This window comes from Macaca thibetana, chromosome 11, assembly GCF_024542745.1.
Source record: "Macaca thibetana thibetana isolate TM-01 chromosome 11, ASM2454274v1, whole genome shotgun sequence".
Lineage (NCBI taxonomy): Eukaryota > Metazoa > Chordata > Mammalia > Primates > Cercopithecidae > Macaca > Macaca thibetana.
The window spans coordinates 12,504,145-12,527,009 of record NC_065588.1 but is presented as its reverse complement, the minus strand read 5'-3'; the positions used below and the strand labels follow the sequence as shown (position 1 = coordinate 12,527,009).

At 43.0% G+C, this 22,865-nt stretch overlaps 1 protein-coding gene across 2 annotated transcripts in view; it reads left to right on the top strand.

Moving 5' to 3' along the window:
• Positions 1-22,865, top strand: part of MANSC1 (MANSC domain containing 1) — a 29,793-nt gene that overhangs the window by 1,055 nt on the left and 5,873 nt on the right. Inside the window, exons 1-3 of one of the 2 annotated variants that reach the window (XM_050748233.1) lie at positions 5,093-5,258; positions 11,586-11,908; positions 16,649-16,789. In XM_050748233.1, the coding sequence (XP_050604190.1) occupies positions 11,686-11,908; positions 16,649-16,789 (364 nt within the window). In that variant the 5' untranslated portion in view covers positions 5,093-5,258; positions 11,586-11,685. Of the gene's footprint in view, positions 1-5,092; positions 5,259-11,585; positions 11,909-16,648; positions 16,790-22,865 lie in introns of those variants that run through there. The other variant, XM_050748235.1, reaches the window with a different exon arrangement.

Below are 22,865 nucleotides of genomic sequence, written 5' to 3'. Positions count from 1 at the left end.
CTAAATGATTTTTAAGTCCCTTCCACTCTACTATATCACAATAATTTCCCCTATTTTACCTTATTTAAGTTTCACAACAACCCTGCAGCCGGTAAGTAGGTGACTCCTCCATGGTCAGCAGGTGGTAAGTGGTGGAACTATTTAGGACTGTCTGATGCTCTTTCCTCACCATTGCAATACAATGAGAAAAATGCAAATGAATCTAAGTACCCTGGTCTCTGGGAATATGAAAATAGAACGAAAAACTGCCTGAGAGATCAGGGCAGGCTTCTAGAAGGTTGTGTCTGACTCGTCTTGAGGTTTACATAAACCACACCAGGCTGATGGGACTGGGAAGGGCCCACTAAGCAGTGAGACCATTGCCTTTTGGAGAGTCCTTGCTTCGCCTCCCAGATTTCCTCTTTGAGGGTTAGGTGAGAGAAGAGGTAAAAGGGGTGAGGAATGGAGAATAACTCATTCTGGCTCTTGTTTCCCCCTTTCCACATAAAAGTATATTTGCCTTGTGTTCCATACACCAGTCCATACTGATGTAATGGTGTTTTTTATGCTTTCTTTTGGATAAATATTTCATTCTTAAAAAGATCTTCTATCCCATCAACTGATGAATGGATAAAGTATGGTATATCCGTGTAATGGAATATTTATTCAGCCAAAATAAGGGAAGGATGAAATACTGATACATGCTACAACACAGAGTAACTTTGACAACATTATTCAATATGAAAAAGACCTGTCACAAAAGACCACATATTGTAGATTCCGTTTATATGAAATGTCCAGGAGAAGCACTACAGAGAGAGAAATATATTAGTGTTGCCTAAGGCCAAGGAGGGGTAGGTGGAAGGGAAATGTAGACTGACTATTACTGGGTATGGAGTTTCTTTCTGGGGTTGATGAAAATGTTCTAAAATTGTAATGATGAGTGCACAACTCCGAATATATTAAAAACCACCGTAGAGTACACTTTACCAGGGTAAATTGTATGGTATGCAAATTCTATATCCATAAAGCTATATTCAGAAAAAGAACATATGAAGATAAAATTCCTTTCTTCACTGGCTTAACATTTCTTGGGAACCTGAAATGTTCTAGGCACTTGCTACACGCTAAGAATAAAAAATTCAACAAGGCCCAGCCCCTGTACTTACAGTCTGGTGGCAAGAAAATTAAATGAGCATTTATATAACATAAGGAGTCTGCTGGAAGAGCTTTATAGCTAGGGAACATTTGAGATTGATGTCTTTTAGCACCTTTTAAATCCCTTCTACGTGAGCAGCAGACTATGTTGTTGTATATGTAATAACTAGCAATTGAACAACTTTTTTGAGTTTACAGGTCTACAGGTCTATATGTTAGACCTACATAAAAAGGTCTATATTATGATCTGTGTATAACGTAGATAACACTTTCCTAATTTTACAGAAAAGTTAAGTGATTTATTCTTGGTCACACAACTAGTAAGTTATAAAACCGGGACTCATGTTTTCAAAACTCATCATGTGTCTGTCCACTCCAGACTGACTCCTCTTCCCATGTCTTTATATGACCTGGTACTCCTAACCAACCAGGCTCCCAAGCCAGAAGCCTGCTTACTCTCAGCACCACATCCAACCAATTGTTGCATCCTGGAGAGCCTCTCTGTTAATTTCTCCTCTATGTCCATGCCCATTTCAGGGCCTTATCACTTCCATTTCTTGGAAGAGAGGCCTCTGGCCTCACATCCTTCAATCCATCCCTCCTGTGGCAGGTAGAGAGAATTTTCTAGAATATTAATTAGGTCTCTGGACTTGTCACTGCCCTGCAAAAAACCTTCAGAACTCCCCATGCCTTTAGGATAAAGTTTAAGATTTAACATGAAAACCTTCCTGCTCTGACCCCAGCCTCTCTCTCTGTTCTGTGTACACTGGTAACCTTCCTAACAGGCTGAATTTCCTGTGGTCATGCACTTTCCTCTTCCTGAAATATTCAGCCTTTTCCTCCTCATCTGCTAATAACTTCATTCTTCAATAATTAACTAACACCGCCTCCCAGAAATTGGGATCAGATGTCCCTTCTCTGAGCCTTTTTAGTTGCCATCTTCTATTATAACATTTATTCTTTTCTTGGGGAGGGCAGGGACAGGGTCTCACTCTGGTGCCCAGGCTGGAGAGCAGTGGTGCTATCATGGCTCACTACAGCCTCTACCTCCTAGGCTCTTAGGTGATCCTCCTGCCTCAGCCTCCCAAGTAGCTGAAACTACAGGCGTGTACCACCACACCAGGCCAATTTTTATTTTTTGTAGAGATGGAGTCTTGCCATGTTGGCTCAGGCTGGCCTCAAACTCCTGGGCTTAAGTGATCCTCCTGCCTTGGCTTCCCAAAGTGCTGGGATTACAGATGTGAGCCACTACACCTGGCCTTCATCACACTTATTGTTTACACAGCCGTTGATTTACTTGACTCTTTCACCTTCTGAGCTATGAACATCTTGAAGGTAGATCCCATTGACATTATTGGTCTTTAATTTCCCCTGCAGGTGCGTAATACATGTTTTCTGATTACTTTTTAAAAAAATCTAAGCTCCACATAGATGAGACTTCTAACCCTCAGAGAAGAGTATCAAGAATCTCTTCAGGAAGTGAAGTGACAATGGATATAATTTCTAAGTTATGACTCAGGCCAGAAATTAAAGGTTTTTTATTTTATTTTTTTAAGTAATCCAGGTGCAGTGGCTCACACCTGTAATCCCAGCACCTTGGGAGGCCAAAGCAGGAGGATTGCTTGACCCCAGGAGTTTGAGACAAGCAAAGGCAGTATAGCGAGACCTCATCTATACAAATAATTTAAAACACCGGGTATGGTGGGTCACACCTGTAATCCCAGCACTTTGGGAGGCCAAGGTGGGCAGATCACTTGATGTCAGGAGTTCAAGACCAGCCTGACCAACATGGTGAAACCCTGACTCTACTAAAAATACAAAAATTAGCTGGGCTTGGTGGCATGAGCCTGTAATCTCAGCTCCTCAGGAGACTGAAGCAGAAAAATTGCTTGAACCTGAGAGGCGGAGGTTGCAGTGAGCTGAGATCGTGCCACTGCACTCCAACCTGGGCAACAGAGTGAGATTCCATCTCAAAATTTAAACAAAAAAAATTAAGAACAGTAGCTGGGTGTGGTGGTGTGCATCTGTGGTCCCAGCTACTCAAGAGACTGAGGCAAAAGAATCACTTGAGCCCAGGTGGTCAAAGCTGCAGTGAGTGGGGATTGTGCCATTGCACTCCAGTGTGGGCAACAGAGCGAGACCCTGTCTCAAAAAATGAATGAATAAGTAAATCAATGATATTTATAAATTAAACACATATCAATAGAAAATATTTCTTTAATCATTATTTTAATCAGTATCCTTTGTTCACTGTCATACCTGAAAAAATAACATATCACTTCAATGAAAACAGGTTCAGACCGGCTCGGTGGCTCAAGCCTGTAATCCTAGCACTTTGGGAGGCCAAGGCGGGCAGATTGCCTGAACTCAGGAGTTTGAGACCAGCCTGGGCAACACGATGAAACCCCGTCTCTACTAAAATAGAAAAAAATTAGCCAGGTGTGGCGGCATGTGCCTGTAGTCCCAGCTATTCCGGAGTCTGAGGCAGAAGAATTACTATAACCAGGGAGGCAGAGGTTGCAGTGAGCCGAGATCGCTGCACTCCAGCCTGGGCAACAGAGTGAGACTCCGAGACTCTGTCTCTTAAAAACAAACAAAACACAAAACAAAGGAAAAAAACAGGTTCATTGTATTAAAGCACTGAATATGAAGTTTCTAATAATGGAAAGGTCTACTTAGTAACTAGCATGGATTACCCCATGTAGAGAGATTCAAAAACTGATAGCTCTACACCCTGAACCCTGAAGTGTATATCATCTGTAGAGATAAAACACCCTTGCATATCAGTCCCTTGTTGCATCAGGAAAATCACTGCAATGGGAAATTACTCTGGAGTTTCCTTTTCTTTGGTAACTCTTTCAAACCTAGCTTTAACAACATTGTAATTCAAGAGTCATCTTTTGGTTACAAGTAGAGTTAGTTCTACACAATGGACCTTTGTTCACAAGCATTCTCAGTCAACATAATCCTCCTGTAGTTATTGGTTAAGACTAGGGTGTAGCTGTTGGGTGTACAGGCCTAGACTTACTTGCAACTGCATAGCACTTCAGGTCTGCAAGCTCTTTCAAAACAGAGGTGAAGATACTGTCAAAGGTTAGACCATATGACAAACTAAGTGTCAATGGTTTAGTAATGTTGCATTTGTGTGTTTATGGAGGTGGGGATGGAGCCAGCAGTAATTTAGAAACTTCCACAACCTATGCCCTATGCAGTTGTTTTCCATTCATTCAGTCAACAAAAATATTTTAGTTAAATATTTACTGAGTGCCTATTGTGTACCAGGCACTATGCTAAGTGTTAGGTATACAGTTTTAATATATATTACAGACACCAGCATTTTCACCATTATTATCCTATCTACAAACAATAAATCCTGCAGAAAGCCAAATACCTTCGCTGAAGTGTGTGTGGAACATAATATTTAACTCAAGAATTGCCATCTTTAATTGAGGATTCCATCCTCCCATTATGGAAAGAGGATTCTCAGAACTATGCCAATAGGATGCACCGTAAGCTCTTGAACATCAAAAAACTGCTATCAGTGGTTGCCTCTGCAGAGGGAGACTAGGAGACTGGGGTGCGGGGGTGAGGGGTAGACTTGTCACTGTGTATATTTTTGTACTGTTTGACGTTTTCCCCACGTGCAATTGTTTTAGTTTGCGCGGGCTCCGGCCTCCGCCAGGCAAGGCTCACCTGCAGACCCTCGGGCCACCAGCAGGGAGGCACGCACTCCTCCTCGCAGCGCGCCCAGCCGGGGGTCAGCGGTGTGGCTGAGCCGGCGGGGAGCGCGGGGCTGGGGGACGCTACCTCCCTGTGGAGCTCAGCGCTGGGGCCGGGAGCCCGGAGCCTCCGCGGGGAGGGACGCGCTAATGTTGCCGGGAAGCAGCTCCGGGTTGCAGGGCAGGAACGTGCCCTTCCCCCGCGGTAAACTTTCCGTCGCTGCGACGGAAGCAGGAACTTGCTAACCACAAAACCCGCCAGGCCGGTGCGGGAGCTGCGGAGCATCCCCTGCGGTCCTCGCCGAGACCCCCGCGCGGATTCGCCGGTCCGTCCCGCGAGCGCGACAGAGCTGTCCTCGCACCCGGAGGGCAGCAGGGGCCCCGGGGCCCTCTCGCCTCCAGGTAAAAGGGTCTCCCCAATACCCACCCCCGACCGGCCGCAGGCGACGTCACCACCTGCGGAGAGAGTTGGTCCCCTCCTTTCCAGGGGCCGAGGCTCCTTCACGCACACCCCACCATCCGAAGGACCAGCTGGGGCCAATAAGGGCTGAGCAGGATCCTTGAGTCGCTGCAGTATTCCAAAGGCGACCTCTAGGCGCGCTCAAGGCACCTGCCATAAATGGCTCTGTCTCTGCGTTGACATCAGAAGGAGAGGCAGAAGAATAGCTCAGTAGGCAACACGCATTTCCTCAAAGGAAGATAAAATGTTCCCTGTTTTCTTGTAGTACTGTATTCATTATTGAAACTGCTAATTGTCTAATTCGCTGTAGAGTGTGTGTGTGTGTGTGTGTGTGTGTGTGTGTGTGTGTGTATACAGTTATAAGCATCTTGGTAAATTATAGTGTGCTGCAAGATGATTTCCAATGTTTGAACTAGTTATGTGCGAGTAAGTTTTAGCGACTCTTGTATGCAGGCGTTAAAACTCAGGGGCATCCTCTCTCACCCACCTGTATCCTTTTCCCCTGTCGTTCAACAAGATTCAACTCGACTTCAGGCCCTTAAAGCCTAAATAATAATGGATTAGAAAACGTCACTAACCTAATACTGCTGAGGTATTCTCTTTAATGATATAAAACTGTTAAACACTTCTCTCAATGCTGCATACTGAAAACAACTCCTGCCCCATCTCCTTACATAGTTCAGGTTTCTTTGCAAACGCTTGAAAAGAGGCTACATTAGAATCCATTCGAAATAAAGTATTGGCCTGGTTTTCTCTTGATTCTCTAGAGGCTTGCAAAATATGGCAGCGTATTAAGTACCTTGGCCAGAATTATTAACTTGGGGAGTCCATGATAAGGTATCCATGGATAGAATTCAGGATGTCTGTGAACTTGGGTGGAAAAATTTATTATTTCACTGACTTCTGAAATGGAATGTAGGCAAAAGCCACAGTAGAAAGTATTAGCAGTAGCTATGATTTGCCCCTCGTAAATATTGCTGATATTTTTGTATCACATGACTTGTTGCACATATTTCAAAATATTATTTATACTTAATACCACGTCAAAATTATGGCAGTTATTAGATGACCACTTGTTACTTAATAGGTTAATAAAGAAGCACATATTATGTCCCACAACTTTTTATAAGTTTTAACTAAAATGAGGATAATCATAGGATCTGTAAAGATTAAATAACATGATATGTATAAAGTGCTTAGCATAGAAACTGGCATTTCAGAAGCAATAAATGTTACTATTTTACTGTATACAGAATGTTGACAAACAGCAAGAGAGGTATTAGACTTGTGTTTTATTACCATATACTGGTTTGTTTCTGGGATTTTTTTTTTTAACCATTTTTTAAAACTAAAAGTCCATAGTTCACATAATGTTCACTCTGTGTGTTTTACATTTCTATGGGTTTTGGCGGATGTTCAATAACATGTATCCTCCATTACAATAGTATACAGAATAGTTTCAATGGCCCAAATATCCCTTGCACTCCACTGATTCATCCTCCCACTCCTGTTCTCCTGGTGACCACTGACCTTCTTACTGCCGCTGTAGTTTGCCTTTTTTAGAATGTCATATAGTTAGATTCATATCTCTTCACACTGGCTTCTTTGACTTAGGAATATGCAGTTAAGATTCCTCCATGTCTTTCTGTGGCTTGATAGTTCATTTATTTTTATTACTGAATAATATTCCAATGTATGGATGTATCTCATTTTGTTTGTTCATCTGTTGACTGGCATCTTGGTTGCTTTTAGTTTTTGGCAGTTATGAATAAAGCTACTATAAATATTCTAGTGCAGATTTTTGTGTGGACATAAGTTTTCAGTTCATTTGAGTGAATACATGGGAAGACAATTGTTGAATTGTACCGTAAGGCTACATTTAGCTTGGTAAGAAACTGCCAAACTTCTCCCAAAGTGGCTGTACCATTTTGCATTCCCCAACAGCAATGAGAGAGCATTTCTTTCTTTCTTCTTTTTTTTTTTTTTTTTGAGATAGGGTCTCACTCTGTTGCCCAGGCTGGAGTGCAGTGGCACGATCTCGGCTCACTGCAACCCCCATGTCCCGGGTTCAAGTGATTGTTCTGCCTCAGCCTCCCAAGTAGCTGAGATTAAAGGCACCTGCCACCACACCTGGATACTTTTTGTATTTTTTTTAGTAGAGACAGAGTTTCATCATGTTGGTCAGGCTGATTGCGAATCCCTGACCTCAAGTGATCCCCCCACCTTGGCCTCCCAAAGTGCTGGGGTTACAGGTGTGAGCCACCGCGCCCAGGCAAGAATTTCTGTTGCTCTATGTCCTTGTATTTGGTATTGTCCAATTTTTTTGATTTTAGCCATTCTCATAGGTGGGTAGTGGTATCTTGTTTGAATTTACAATCCCCTAATGACATATGATGTTAGATATCTTTTCATATGCTTATTTGTCATCTGTATCTCTTCCTTGGTAAGGTGTCTGCTCAGATCTTTTGTCCATTGAGTTTGTTTTCTTATTGCTGACTTGAGTTCTTTGTATGTTTTGGATACCAGTCCTTTATTACAGGGTTCCCCAACCCCTGGGCCACAGACCAGTACCTATTAGGAAATGGGTCACACAGCAGGAGGTGAACAGTGGGACAGACAGCAAAGCTTCATCTGTATTTACGGCCACTCCCCATTGCTTGCATTACCACCTGAGCTCCGCCCTCTGTCAGATCAGTGATGGCCTTAGATTCTCTTCAGAGCACAAACCCTATTGTGAACTGCGCATGTGACGGATCTAGACTGCACGCTCTTTATGAGGATCTAATCCCTGATGATCTGTCACTGTCTTCCATCACCCCCAGATGGTACCGTCTAGTTGCAGGAAGACAAGCTCAGGGCTCTCACTGATTCTACATTATGGTCAGTTGTATAATTATTTCATTATATATTATAATGTGATAATAGAAATAAAGTGCAGAATAAATACAATGCACTTGAATGATCCTGAACCATAACCCCCCCACAATCCCGTCCATGGAAAAATTGTCTTCCATGAAACTGGTCCCTGGTGCCAGAAAGGCTATGGACTACTGCTTTATCAGATATGTTTCACAAATATTTCCTCAAAAAACAAACAAACAAACAAAAAAACTCAAATATTTCCTCCAAGTCTGTGGTTTATCTTTTCATTCTCTTTAACAGTATCTTTTGTAGAGCAGAAGTTTTTAATTTTAATGAAGTCCAACATCATTTTTTTCTTTCATGGAGTGTGCTTTTGGTATTGTATTTAAAAACTCATCACTTAAGCTAAGGTCACAAGGATTCTCTTCTGTTATTTTCTAGAAATTTTATAGTTTTATATTTTACATTTAGGTCTGTGATCCATTTAGAGCTAAATTTTGCAAAAGGTGCAAAGTATGTGGCTAGATTTATTTATTCATTTTTGCAAATGGATATCCAGTTGTTCCAATACCATTTTTGGAAAAGACTGTCCTTTCTCCATTGAATCCCCTTTGCTCCTTTGTCAAAGATCAGTTGACTGTCTTTGTGAGGGTCTATTTCTGGGTTTACTATTCCATTCCATTGATCTATTTGTCTATTCTTTTTTTAATACCATACTTTTTTTTTATTACTGTAGCTTTACAGTAAGTGTTGAAGTCAGGTAGTATCAGTCTTCCAACTTTGTTCTTTAGTGTTCTGGACTGTTCTAGGTCTTTTCTGCATTTCCATGTAAATTTTAAAATCAGTTGGTTGATATCCAAAAAATAACTTTGGGCTTTTGATTAAGACTGCGTTTAATGTGTAACTCAAGTTGGGAAGCACTGATATCTTAACAAAATAAAGTCTTATCCATGAACATGTAATATGTCTCTATTTATTTGCTCCTTTTTGATTTCTTTCACCAGGATTTTGTAGGGACATTCTTTCAATATAACTGGCTTCTTTTGGAATCCTACATATTTCATTTTATGCGTTTTTAAATACGTCTTGCAAAAGCTTCCTCAGACTATCAAAGGGGTTAATAAACAAAGGTTAAAGAAGTAGTAATTCTCCTCTAAGCTATCATTCAGCAAACAATTTGTATTCTGCAAATGTGGAGGTTGATAGGTGAGGATAATTTATTATATTGTCTTGCCAGTTTAACATTTATTTTTCCTAAAAGAACCAGCATCTCAACAGAGTTGGCATTATACATAGTGTGACTTTTGTATTTTTAAGGCTGTCAAAAAGAAAATCTACCCCTAAAGTTTCCTTTAACTGAGCCAGAGTATTACTCCTGCTAACTGGCTAATTTCTAGAATAGATTATTAGAGTTATCTAACTGTCTCAGTTTCCTCATTATAAAATGAGGAAAATAATAGCTTTTTTTTTTTTTTTTTTTTTTTTTGAGACGGAGTTTTGCTGTTGTCACCCAGGCTGGACTGCAGTGGCGTGATCGTGGCTCACTGCAACCTCTACCTCCCTGCCTCAGCCTCCTGAGTAGCTGGGATTACAGCTACCCGCCACCACACCCAGCTAATTTTTGTAATTTTTAGTAGAGATGGGGTTTCACCACATTGGCCAGACTGGTCTCGAACTCCTGACCTCAGGTGATCCGCCCGTGCGACTCGACCTCCCAAAGTGCTGGGATTACAAGCAGGAGCCACTGCACCCGGCCAATAATAGCTTTTTTGCAAGGTTGTTGTATTAGGGTTCTCTAGAAGGACAGAACTAATGGAAGAGCTATACACACACACACACACACACATACATACTATATATATGTGTGTATATATATTTATATATATGTATATATATATATGGGAGTTTATTAAGTATTAACTCACACAATCACAAGGTCCCACAATAGGCCATCTGCAGGCTGAGGAGCAAGGAATTTCAAAACTGAAGAACTTGGAATCTGATGTTTGAAGGCAGGAAGCATCCAGCTCAGGAGAAAGATACAAGCTGGGGCCGGGTGTGGTGGCTCACGCCTGTAATCCCAGGACTTTTGGAGGCTGAGGCAGGCGGATCATGGTCAGGAGAACAAGACCATCCTGGCCAACACAGTGAAACCCCATCTGTACTAAAAATACAAAAAAATTAGCCGGGCGTGGTGGCATGCGCCTGTAGTTCCAGCTACTCGAGAGGCTGAGGCAGGAGAATCACTTGAACCGGGAGGCGGACATTGCAGTGAGCCGAGATCGCGCCCCTGCACTCCTGCCTGGCGATAGCGAGACTCCGTCTCAAAAAAAAGAAAAAAAGATATAGCCCGGGAAGCTAGGCCAGTCTCTCTTTTTCACGTTTTTCTGCCTGCTTATATTCTAGCTGCACTGGCAGTGGATTTGGTTGTGCACACCCAGATTAAGGATGGGTCTGCCTTTCCCAGCCCACTGACTCAAACGTTAATCTCCTTTGGCAACATGCTCACAGACACACCCAGGATCGATACTTTGTATTCTTCAGTCCAATCAAGTTGATACTCAGTATTAGCCATTACAGTTGATATAAAGATTAAAGATGGTAATAAATTAATTAAAGAGTAACAATTCAAAAGAGTAGTAAATTCCTTAGTATAATGTCTACCACTTAGTATACTGTCACCTATTTTTGTTTTTTAAGTTTTTTTTGAGACACGGTCTCACTTTGTCACCCGGGCTGGAGTGCAGTGGTGTAATCACGGCTCACTGCAGCCTCAATGTCCTGGGCTCCAGCGATCCTCCCACCTCACCCTCCCAAGTTGCTGGAACCACAGGCATGCGCCACCATACCCAGCTAACTTTTTGTATTTTTAGTAGAGAAGGGGTTTCACCATGTTGCCCAGGCTGGTTTCGAACTCCTGACCTTGTGATCTGCCCGCCTCAGCCTCCCAAAGTGCTGGGATTACAGGCATGAGCTATTACCATGCCTAGCCCCTAGTAGATGATTTTAAAATGCTGATTGTTATTACTGAGAAAGGAAATATGCTTAAACCTATTACTACTGCTTCATCAACGACTAGAAATGTGTGCCCTCTCTGCTCTGAGTTAGAAGAGGGAAGGATTGTAGAATTCTGAGGCAGGCCTACTGTCTATACCTGTTCCTTCATAAGCATTGTCAGCTTTTAAGCATTGATGAGGTAGTATGTTTGTTTATGCATATTAGTTATTTGCCAAATGTTTAATGAAAAGTTGTCTTAAATTTACTAAAAGTGAAACAAAAAGTACTTGTTTCTTTTCTTCTCTAAATTGTATGTGGATCCTTTTCATTGACTTTAAGGAAATGAAATGTTTCTTCCCTTGTTTGTTAAAGAAACAAAACTCATTGATGATTTTCCATTTTTGTTCTAGAGAGAAATTTCGTCATCTGTGCAACTTTCTTAAAGCAAACTAAGACCAGAGGGAGGATTATCCTTGACCTTTGAAGACCAAAACTAAACTGAAATTTAAAATGTTCTTCGGGGGAAAAGGGAGCTTGACCTACACTTTGGTAATAATTTGCTTCCTGACACTAAGGCTGGCTGCTAGTCAGAATTGCCTCAACAAGAGTCTAGAAGATGTTGTCATTGACATCCAGTTATCTCTTTCTAAGGGAATCAGAGGCAATGAGCCCATATATACTTCAACTCAAGAAGACTGCATTAATTCTTGCTGTTCAACAAAAATCATATCAGGTAAAAAGTGGTTTCTTGGCAATCCTTTGTTCCATATGTTTTGTGGCTTCAGTAGCTGGGGGATGTGGCTGAATAACTTATACCAGTGATTCTCAACAGGGTATGAATGTCAGTGACAAAAACACTGGAGAATTTTCTACAAGTGTGCCCTCCCATCCCCTAAGCTGAGTCCAAGTTATTGATGAATGTATGTATATATCCGTCAGGTGACTGGGTACACAAGAGATTGAGAATCACTGGTGTTATATCCCAACCGGTATCTCGAATATTGAAAACAAAAATCCTATTGAAATGGTTAGCTGCCGTCAGCATGGAGTATTGGAATACAGTGTGATATTACAAAGAAAATGTTAACAGAGAAAAGGAGTTGAGAGAAAAAATAGAATTCTTATCTCATGGGAAAATCAGCATTTGATCTTTAAGTTGGAAGCATAAAACCTCCACTTTGTCTCTTTCCTTGGAGCTGATGGCATAGGATAAGTCAAAAAAAAAACAACCACTGACTACTAGGTAACTGCAGCTTCTAGAACTCTAATGGAATGGGGAATCATTTAGTCTGACCCCTTTTCATGACACCGGAGGAAACTGAGACCCATAGGTTTGAACCAGGCCTTTGCACATTTTAGGATTTAAATCTTGAAACTGAAAAGAGAAGTATACTGTGTATCTTAGTAAAACAGTGGTCTTTTTTCAATTTTACTTATGACTCTGTCCGAGTTCTCTAAATGAAAAAAAACTAAATTTATTGAGTACTTAATACTTTACTAGTTGCTAGAGAGAAAACACTGAATAAGATGGACAAAGCTTTGCTATCAAGGAGCCTAGAAAAGCTAGTGAATGGCTGGACATGGTGACTCATTCCTGTAATCCCAGAACTTTGAGAGGCCAAGGCAGGAGGATTGCTTGAGACCAGCCTGGGCAACATAGCAAGACCCTGTTCTCTGTAAAAAGTAAAAAATTAGCCAGGCATAGTGGTGCATGCATGTAGTCCCAGCTACTGGGAGGCTGAGGTAGGAGGATCATTTGAGCCCAGGGGGTTGAGGCTACAGTGAACTTTTTTGTTTGTTTGTTTGTTTGTGATGAAGTCTCACTCTGTTGCTCAGGCTGGAGTGCAGTGGCACAATCTCGGCTCACTGCAATCTCCGCCTCCCAGGTTCCAGTGATTCTACTGCCTCAGCCTCCCCAGTAGCTGAGATTACAGGTGTTCACCACCACACCCAGCTAATTTTTACTATTTTCAGTAGACACGTGGTTTCACTATGTTGGTCAGGCTGGTCTTGAACTCCTGACCTCAAATGATCCTCCCACCTTGGCCTCCCAAAATGTTGGGATTACATGTGTGAGCCACCGCACCCAGCCTGCAGTGAGCTTTGATCGAACCACTGCCCTCCAGCCTGGGTGACAGAGCAAGGCCTTGTCTCAAAAGATGCATATTTGATCTTTGTCTCCAGTTCCTGGCACAGAACTCCTAAAGACCTTGGAATTTCCCAAGTGATGGGAGCATGTCTTTGGTTATTCATAACCAACCCCTTTCAGCTATACTTGAGTTTGGGCTAGTGAGGCTTCACCTCGGTGGAGGAGCCAGAGATTGAGTTCAGTCACAGTGGCCCATGACTTAATCAATCATGCTTGTGTAATGAAACCATCATAAAAACCCCTAGATGATGGGGGATCATCCAATTGGTGAACACATCCCAGTGTCAAGAGGATTATGCACCCCAATTCCCCAGGAACAAAGTCTCCTGTACTTGGGACTCTAGGAGCCTCTTTTGGCTGTTCATTTGTATCCTTTATTATAAAACATAATAGTAAATACAGCATTTTCCTTAGTTTTTTTTTTTTTTTTGAGACGGAGTCTCCCTCCGTCACCCAGGCTGGAGTACAGTGGCACGATCTCCGCTCACTGCAAGCTCTGCCTCCCAGGTTCACGCCATTCTCCTGCCTCAGCCTCCCGAGTAGCTGGGACTACAGGTGCCCAAAGCCAGGCCCGGCTACTTTTTTGTATTTTTGGTAGAGACGGGGTTTCACCGCATTAGCCAGGATGGTCTCGATCTCCTGACCTTGTGATCCACCCGCCTCAGCCTCCCAAAGTGCTGGGATTACAGGCGTGAGCCACCGCGCCCGGCCCCATTTTCCTTAGTTCTATTAGTTGTTCTTACAAATTATCAAATCTGAGGGGGTAGGATCAGGGAATCCCTGAATTAGTAGTAGCCAAGTCAGACAGAAGTGTGGGTGACCTGGAGACCTGATACTTGCTACTGGCTTCTGAAGTGAGGGCAGTCTTGTGATGCTGAGCCCGTCATCTATGGAGTCTGATGCCAGCTCTGGATAGTTGGTGTCAGAATTGAACTGAATAGTAGGATAGGTGGTTATTGCTGCAAAATGGTGTGGAGAAGACACCGTATACTTGCTGTCAGGAGGAAAAATCCCTTCGATGGTCTCATTGAGCAGTGCGTTTTGGAACACTTTGTGCAAGTAATTTACGGAAATGACAGAGGTTTAATTTACATTTCGAGTTTTTCTTTAAATGTTGACATCGACATGTATGTGAAATAGAAAGATCACCCGCAAGCAGGACTGAATACTGTAAGTGTGGGTATTTACAGGCATCAGCAAAGCCCTGCATTTCTCCTCAATTCTAAGAAATGAGGGTTTGCTGTTTTATTCTATAAGCCGAAGTCCTATTACTGCTTTGCTACAAGCAGAGGTACTTGGGACCTCAGTTAATGGATCTCAAACATTTTCCTCACTTACTGAGAAATGGTTTCACCACTGAGGGTTCAAAAGGCACTATGATATCTTGATGATACTCTAGAAAAATATACATAACACGATGGCCACAATATCTTGCATACAATTTTGAGGCTTATGGACCCTCCCCTTTACCTAAGTGCTAAAAAGAAAGGTATTTCTGGTATCACATTGTTGAGAAAGAAAAGGCAGGAGTACTCCTGTTATTTTCCGAGTAATGGGGATATGACATGATAAAATTCCTGCAGAGGCTAACTAAATCTTCCTTTCCATCTGGGGAGTTGGAGTTGATCTCTCACCATTACCTGACTAGCACCAGTGGTGGTGATGGTCGACAGAGCGTGTGTTTTTAACAGTTAGCCTATGTGCCTCTTAACCTTTAACCTGACCAGGGATATGCTGACCTCCCAAAGGTGTGAGACTGTACCAAATGGAGGACAAAATCTAATCTAGGCCATGATAAATCGAGAGTTTCATTTCTGTTGGACACAAAAGGAACAGAAAAAGAAGCCAGCGGCTAGGTGCAGTAGCTCATGCCTGTAATCCCAGTACTTTGGGAGGTTGAGGGGGAGGGACTCAGCCTAGGCAACGTAGTGAGACCCTGTCGCTACAAAAAACAAAAAATTAGCCAGGCATAGTGGTGCACGCTTGTAGTCCCAGCTACGGGGGAGGCTGAGGTGGGAGGATTGTTTGAGCCCAGAAGGCCAAGGCTGAAGTGTTCCGTGATTGTTCCACTGCACTGCAGCTTGGATGACAGAGCAAGACCCTGACTCAGAAAAGAAAAGAGACCAGAAATTATAGTTAAGAGTGAAAAGTGAGGAAGGAAGGAGCATAGAAAAGCAAACATGATAAGGAGAGAGGGGAAATTGGAAGAAAAACACAAAGAATGGTACAGATAAAAATTAAAGGATAGATTGTATTCCTTATACTACTCAGATCCTGTGTGGAAGGAGCCATGATAGCGATAATAATTTACTGACTCCACTCATGACTTTATTAGGCATCTGAGATGCTTTCAGAATCCAAGAGATGGCCAGGTGCGGTGGCTTACACCTGTAATCCCAGCACTTTGGGAGGCCAACAAGGGCAAACAGCTTGAGCCCAGGAGTTCAAGACTAGCCTGCGCAACATAGAGAGACTCCATCTCTACAAAAAAAACAAAAAAATCCGGATGTAGTGGCTTGCATCTGTGGTCCCAGTTACTCGGGAGGCTGAGGTGGGAGGATCTCTTGAACCTGGGAGGTGGAGGTTGCAGTGAGCTGAGATCATGCCACTGCACTTGCACTTCAGCCTGAGTGACAGAGCAAGACGTTATCTCAAAATAAAAATACAAATAAAAATAAATCCCAGTTTTGTAAGCAACACGTAAAGCATTGTGGGCAGGGGCCAGCGGAGCACATGCCTCCTTCTCTCCATCAGGCCTGCTCAGGGTGTGACCTTGGCCACATGAGTGTCAGATGTTTGGTGCTAGAATGCTGGCCCTGGCATCCACAGTGAACACCAGTGTGTGGTTGTCTTCTATCTTCATAGCACATCAGTAGTCAGGGCTTGATGATGGCAGAGTGGTCAAGCTTGTGGGAGCACTCTTCCCAGGATATTTGGGCTACCTCTGGAGCCACAGTGTCTTGGGCTGCTGGAGGTGAGTGACATGCAGGGGTGTGTGTGTGTGTGTGGTTGTGGACACCTTTCAACCCTGCCTTCTTGGCCTTTAAAGACTTTGCTTTGACTTGGACTTTAGGAGGAACAGGAGCTTCCTTCTTCGCCTTCGGTGCCATCTTATGGAAAAAAAAAGCTAAACCCAATGTCTTTTAAAATTGCCTTAAGCAACTAAACTAAGGAAAAGGAAATGATTCAGCGGTCAGCAAACAAGTGAACAAAATGAACAAAGGTGTTTGTGTTGGACTCCATAATAAGTGAAGCTTTTCCTGCTTGCCCTACTCTTTAGAAAATCTCATTTCAAAATCATGCTTATGAAACCTTTCATTGCAGGGGACAAAGCATGTAACTTCATGATCTTCGACACTCGAAAAATAGCCAGACGACCCAACTGCTACCTATTTTTCTGTCCCAATGAGGAAGCCTGTCCACTGAAACCAGCAAAAGGACTTAGGAGTTACAGGATAATTAGAGGTAATAAAAGCATTATACTTTTTCTTTTGTGATTGGAATAACAAGACTGTGGTTTATGGAAAGATTTTCTACAAGAGTCTAAATAAAACTACCAGAAAGGGTCACAAATACTGAGACATAACAGAAAATCTCATGATTGGAAATTCAATTTATTAAACCAAAATTTGATTTCCAATGAAAGGCATGGTAGTATTTGTTCTGGTTTGTTTCTGTTTTTACCTTTATGAGATAAAAGGCATACAAACCTTTTATGAAACATTTCTGAAGCACGTCTTTAGAACAAGGTCTGCAACACTGGAATAAGTATACAGGTCTCCAGGGTGACTGTTTTGAAAGGGTGAAGACTCGTGTTAATATAGAAAGTTCTAGTATATTTGTTATTAAGTTCCCATTATAATCACATTATCTGAAATCAAACTTGTTTATGGCCATATCACCCTGAAGGCACCCAATCTCATCTGAAATCAAACTCACTGGATTTTATTGTCTAGACCTGAAAGGAAATTCATTCAAGAGATACTTATTAAACATTTACCACGTGCCAGATTCTCTGCAAAGCACTAGAAGTACAGTCTCCACGTTCATGGAACTTACATATTAATTCAGAATGGAAAATGAATAGCAAAAAAATTAATATAATTACTGGGATATGTTTTGCTGAGACTTTGGCTTGTTAATTTTTCAAGTTGAAATAGTTTCAATATCAATTTTTCTTTTTTTTTTGAGATTATCCATATAAAAAAGGTGAAAACAAATATAATGTTGCTTAAGTAATTCTGTGGACCCTTCATAGACAATATTTGCATAAAATCAGAATTACAGAATTTAGTGGGGTTTTTTGTTGCTGTTTGTTTTGTTTTCTTTTCTGAGACGAAGTCTCGCTCTGTGGCCCAGGCTGGAGTGCAGTGGCGCCATCTCGGCTCACCGCAAACTCTGCCTCCCGGGTTCACACCATTCTCCTGCCTCTGCCTCTCGAGTAGCTGGGACTACAGGCACCTGCCACCACACCCGGCTAATTTTGTTTTTGTATTTTTAGTAGAGACAGGGTTTCACCGTGTTAGCCAGGATGGTCTTGATCTCCTGATCTTGTGATCCACCCGCCTTGGCCTCTCAGAGTGCTGGGATTACAAGCGTGAGCGTTATTGTTGTTTTTTGAGACAGAGTCTCACTCTGTCGCCCACGCTGGAGTGCAGTGGCGCGATCTCAGCTCACTGCAACCACCTCCTCCCATGTTCAAGCAATTCTCATGCCTCAGCCTCCCAAGTAGCTGGGGTTACAGACACCCACTACCATGCCCAGCTATTTTTTTTTTTTTTTTTTTTTTTTTGTATTTTTAGTGGAGACGGGGTTTCACCATGTTGGCCAGGCTGGTCTCAACTCCTGACCTCAGGTGATCCACGCTCCTGGGCCTCCCAAAGTGGTGGGATTAAAGGCATGAGCCACTGCACCCGACCTCAATTTTTCTTTTATTTAAGTTTTAGAAAGTTATCATCATAGTCTTGATTTTTAACATTCTACTCGTTCATTTATTCAACAAATAACAAATATTATTTAGCATCTTCTATGTGCCAAGTACTTTCTATGCCCTAAGGAAACAACACTTAACATGAAAAACAAGGTTCTGGCCAAGTGTGGTAGCTCATGCCTGTAATTCCAGCACTCTGGGAAGCGGGAGGATCACTTAAGCCCAGGAGTTCGAGACCAGCCTGGGCAACATGGTGAGACCTCATCTCCACAAAAACTTTAAAAAATTAGCCAGGAATGGTGGTGTGATCTTATAGTCCCAGCTACTTAGGAGGCCAAGGTAGGAGAATTCCTTGAGCCCAGGAGGTCAAAGCTGCAGTGAGCCGTGTTCGTGCCACTACAGTCTAGCCTGGGTGACAGAGTGAGACTCTGTCTCTAAAAAAAAAATAGGAAAACAAGATTCTCCCTTCTGGAACTTATGTTTTAGGGGAGAGAGACAATAACCATAATAAATAATCGGCTGGGCGCAGTGGCTCACGCCTGTAATCCCCACACTTTGGGAAGCCAAGGCGGGCAGATCACAAGGTCAAGAGATCAAGACCATCCTGGCTAACACGGTGAAACCCCGTCTCTACTAAAAATTCAAAAAATAGCCCGGCTTGGTGGCGGGCGCCTGTAGTCCCAGCTACTCGGGAGGCTGAGGCAGGAGAATGGTGTGAACCTGGGAGGCAGAGCTTGCAGTGAGCTGAGATGGCGCCACTGCACTCCAGCCTGGGCGACAGAGCAAGACTCCGTCTCAAAATAATAATAATAACAATAAATAAAAAATCAAGAAAAATATAGTCACAAGTGCTATGCAGAGAATTGAGACAGGACAGTAGAATAGTCAATCAGTAAGTAAAGATGTAACCCCTAAACTGAGATCTGAACAGCGAGGAGCCAGATGTGAGGAGATCAGGGGAAGACCTTCCAGGTCTAAGGTCCTCAGGCAGAATGGTTTGGAGTGTTTGAAAAACCAACACTCCAGTCCCAGCTGGTTGACTCATTGTGAAATATGTAGAGAGTGATATGCAAAACGGCAGGGAGGGCCAGATCACATAACATCTTGTAAGTCATAGGAGGGAGTTTTTTTGTTTGTTGTTGTGGTTTTTGCGACAGAGTCTCACTCTGTTGCCCAGGGTGGAGAGCAGTGGTGCAATCTCAGCTCACTGCAACCTCCACCTTAGGAGGGATGTATGCCACCACTCCTGGCTAATTTTTGTATTTAGTAGAGACAGGGTATCACCACATTGGCCAGTCTGGTCTTGTACTCCTGACATCAGGTAATCCTCCCACCTCAGCCTCTCAAAGTGCTGGGATTATAGGCATGAGCCTCTATGCCTGGCTGGGAGTTTTTAGGTGTGTGGTGGGAAGCTGTTGGGAGTTTTATTTTTATTTTTTTGAGATGGAGTCTCACTCTTTCGCCCAGGCCGGAGTTCAGTGGTACAATGTCGGTTCAATACCACCTCTGCCTCCCAGGTTCAAGTGATTCTCCTGCCTCAGCCTCCCAAGTAGCTGGGATTACAGGCAAGCATCACCACGCCTGACTTTTTTTTTGTATTTTTAGTAGAGATGGTCTCACCGTGTTGGCCAGGCTGGTCTCAAACTCCTGACCTCCTGACTCACATCTGTAATCCCAGCACTTTGAGAGGCTGAGGCGGGCAGATCACAAGGTCAGGAATTCGAGACCAGCCTGGCCAACACGGTGAGACTCCGTCTCTAATAAAAATACAAAAATTAGCCGGGTATGCTGGCATGTGCCTATAATCCCAGCTACTCGGGAGGCTGAGGCAGGAGAATTGCTTGAACCCAGGGGGCAGAGGTTGCAGTGTGCCGAGATTGTACCACTGCACTCCAGCCTGGGCAACAGAGCAAGACTCCATCTCGGGGAAAAAAGAAAAAAAAAAAAAAGGTGATTTCTCAAAGCTCACCATAGATGCCCTCTTGGGAATGGACAGTGACGCAGCAGCAAAGTGGAAATGGAAAGACTGGTTAGGAGGCGCAGGTGAGATCTGGGTGAAGAAACAGGGAGTGGCGGGCGAGATGGAGAGATGGACATATGGGCTGTTCCGAAGTAGAGCTAATAGGACCTGCTGGTGGTGTGGGTCTGGGGGACCAGAACAAAAGAACCGTCAAGGCCAAGTCCTAGTTTTTGCCTTGAGCATCCAGATGAATGGTGACCCCATTTGCTGCATTGGGGGGAAACTTGAGTGGTTTTAGGGTGGTGGAATGGGATCTAGGTGGAGTGGAATCTAGGGTTCTCTCTTGACTGCCTTAAGTATGAGGTGCTTTGGGGAATGATACTGCCCAGGGTGCGTGCGTGTTGATGCTGCTTTGCCCCCTAGCTGAGGCTGTGTCTGAGTTTTGTTCATGTGCCAGGGAAACCTCATGTGTCAAACATCCTCTCAAACAGGAACACGAAGCAGAGTATTGTGTAAATAAATTGTTGTTAGGATATGATGATAGAAATTACAGCTGAATTTGTTTTCTAATACTTCTGGAGTGTTGTTGCTTTTGTAATGCACATATAAAAGAGCATGTATGGGATGAAGATCCTTGCCAATGGAAATGGGAAAAAAGGGAACTTGGCATGTGCATAAATCTTCTTAGGGCGAGTGTGAAGGTTAACGAAGTGAAATTAGAATTAAACTTTCTTGTGGTAGCCACCAGGGGGCGTTGCCAGCCCCTGAGCAGGTTGATGGACACCTAGGGGCAATGTGGCACCAACCCCGGACGTAGTATTCAAAGGACTGTTTATATCTACAGGATGTGTTCAAGTTGTGTTTGTAATTCTGTTTATGAATCTGTCCATGTTGATGAATTCATATTACCCCATTAAAAATGAATTATCTGCCTCCTGCCTGGAGTGAAATTAAATATAGATTATCTGTTTGGTGGTTTGTTTCCGAAGAACTCTATTTCTTTTTCTTTTCTTTTCTCTTTTTTTTTTTTTGAGGCAGTGTCTCACTCTGTTGCCCAGGCTGCAGTGCAGTGGCGTGATCATGGCTCACTGCAGCCTCCACCTCCTGAGCTCAAGCAGTCCTCTCCATTCAGCCTCCCAAGTAGTTGGGACTACAGATAATGCACCACCATGCCAGGCTAATTTTTAAAAAATTTTTGTAGCAATAGGGGTCTCAGTATGTTGCCCAGGCTGGTCTCAAACTCCTGACCTCAAGCAATCATCCCGCCTCAGCCTCTCAAAGTGCTGGGATTACAGGCATGAGCCACCGTGCCCAGCCTCTATTTCCTATATCCCATTGACTAATATTTACAGACCAAGAGTTTGAAAGATGACAGTGGATTCTGTTCATTCTCTAAAGCCATTGCAGTTTGGTATTTAATCTTTTATTGTTGTTGTTGGCAGCTTCATGACATGTCATTTTTACCAAGGACTGGAAGAATAGGATAATTCAGACATAGAATAAGTTGGGAGTCTGTTTGCTCAGCTGGGGTCCAAGTAATAGTCAGTCTCTCATTTTTCAACTCAGTGAAGTCGTTTGAAAATAAAACTCCAAAGAGGAGTTAAGTTAAGGGTGCAGAGCTGCTGTGCGGCTCCCTTTGTGGCTCATCTCTGCGTGACTGAGAGGAAGCGCCATGCCCCAATGGCAAACATGAGTGGGTGAGGCGAATGGAGCAGGTGTGGAGGATCCCTGTGTGGTTCTAGGACCTCTGCCAACAGAGGAATCTTATCAAGAAGTGGGACTGGCCCTAGCTGTGCTTTATTTATGAGCTTGCATGCTTGAGAAGGAAAACAGCTGTTTTGGCCATTCTTGTCAATGGCCATATTTAAGTTCTGATTTCACACACATCACAGAGTGTTTACTTAAACCGTCTTTTTCTTTTTTAACTTTAAAATGAATTATAGGCCAAGCATGATGGCTCACACCTGTAATTCCAGGACTTTGGGAGGCCGAGGTGGGTGGATTGCTTGATTCTAGGAGTTCAAGACCAGCCTAGGCAACGTGTCAAAACTCTGTCTCTACAAAAAATACAAAAAATTAGCTGGGCATGATGGCATGGCACTGTGGTCCCAGCTGCTCAAGAGGCTGAGGTGGGAGGATCACTTGAACCCAGGAGGTTGAGGCTGCAGTGAGCTGTGTTTGTGCCACTGTACTCCAGTCTGGGTGACAGAGCAAGACCCTGTCTCAAATATATATATATATATATTTTTTTTTTCAAATATACTTCATTTGACCCAAATTCTATTTTATGGTAGAATACTATATCCTAGAGCAGATGTCCACCAACTTTTTCTGCCAAGGACCAAATAGTATTTTAGACTTTTCACACCAGGACTTTAGGTTTTGAAAGACAGAAATTTAAATTTCGTATACTTTTCCTGTGTCACACAATATTCTTTTGATTACTTTTCAGCCATTAAAAGAAATGTATAAACTGGCCAGGCATGGTGGCTCACCCCTGTAATCCCAGCACTTTGGGAGACTGAAGCGGATGGATCACCTGAGGTCAGGAGTTCGAGACCAGCCTGGCCAACATGGTGAAACCCCATCGCTACTGAAAATACAACCCAGGTGCGGTGGCACGCGCCTGTAATCCCAGCTACTCAGGAGGC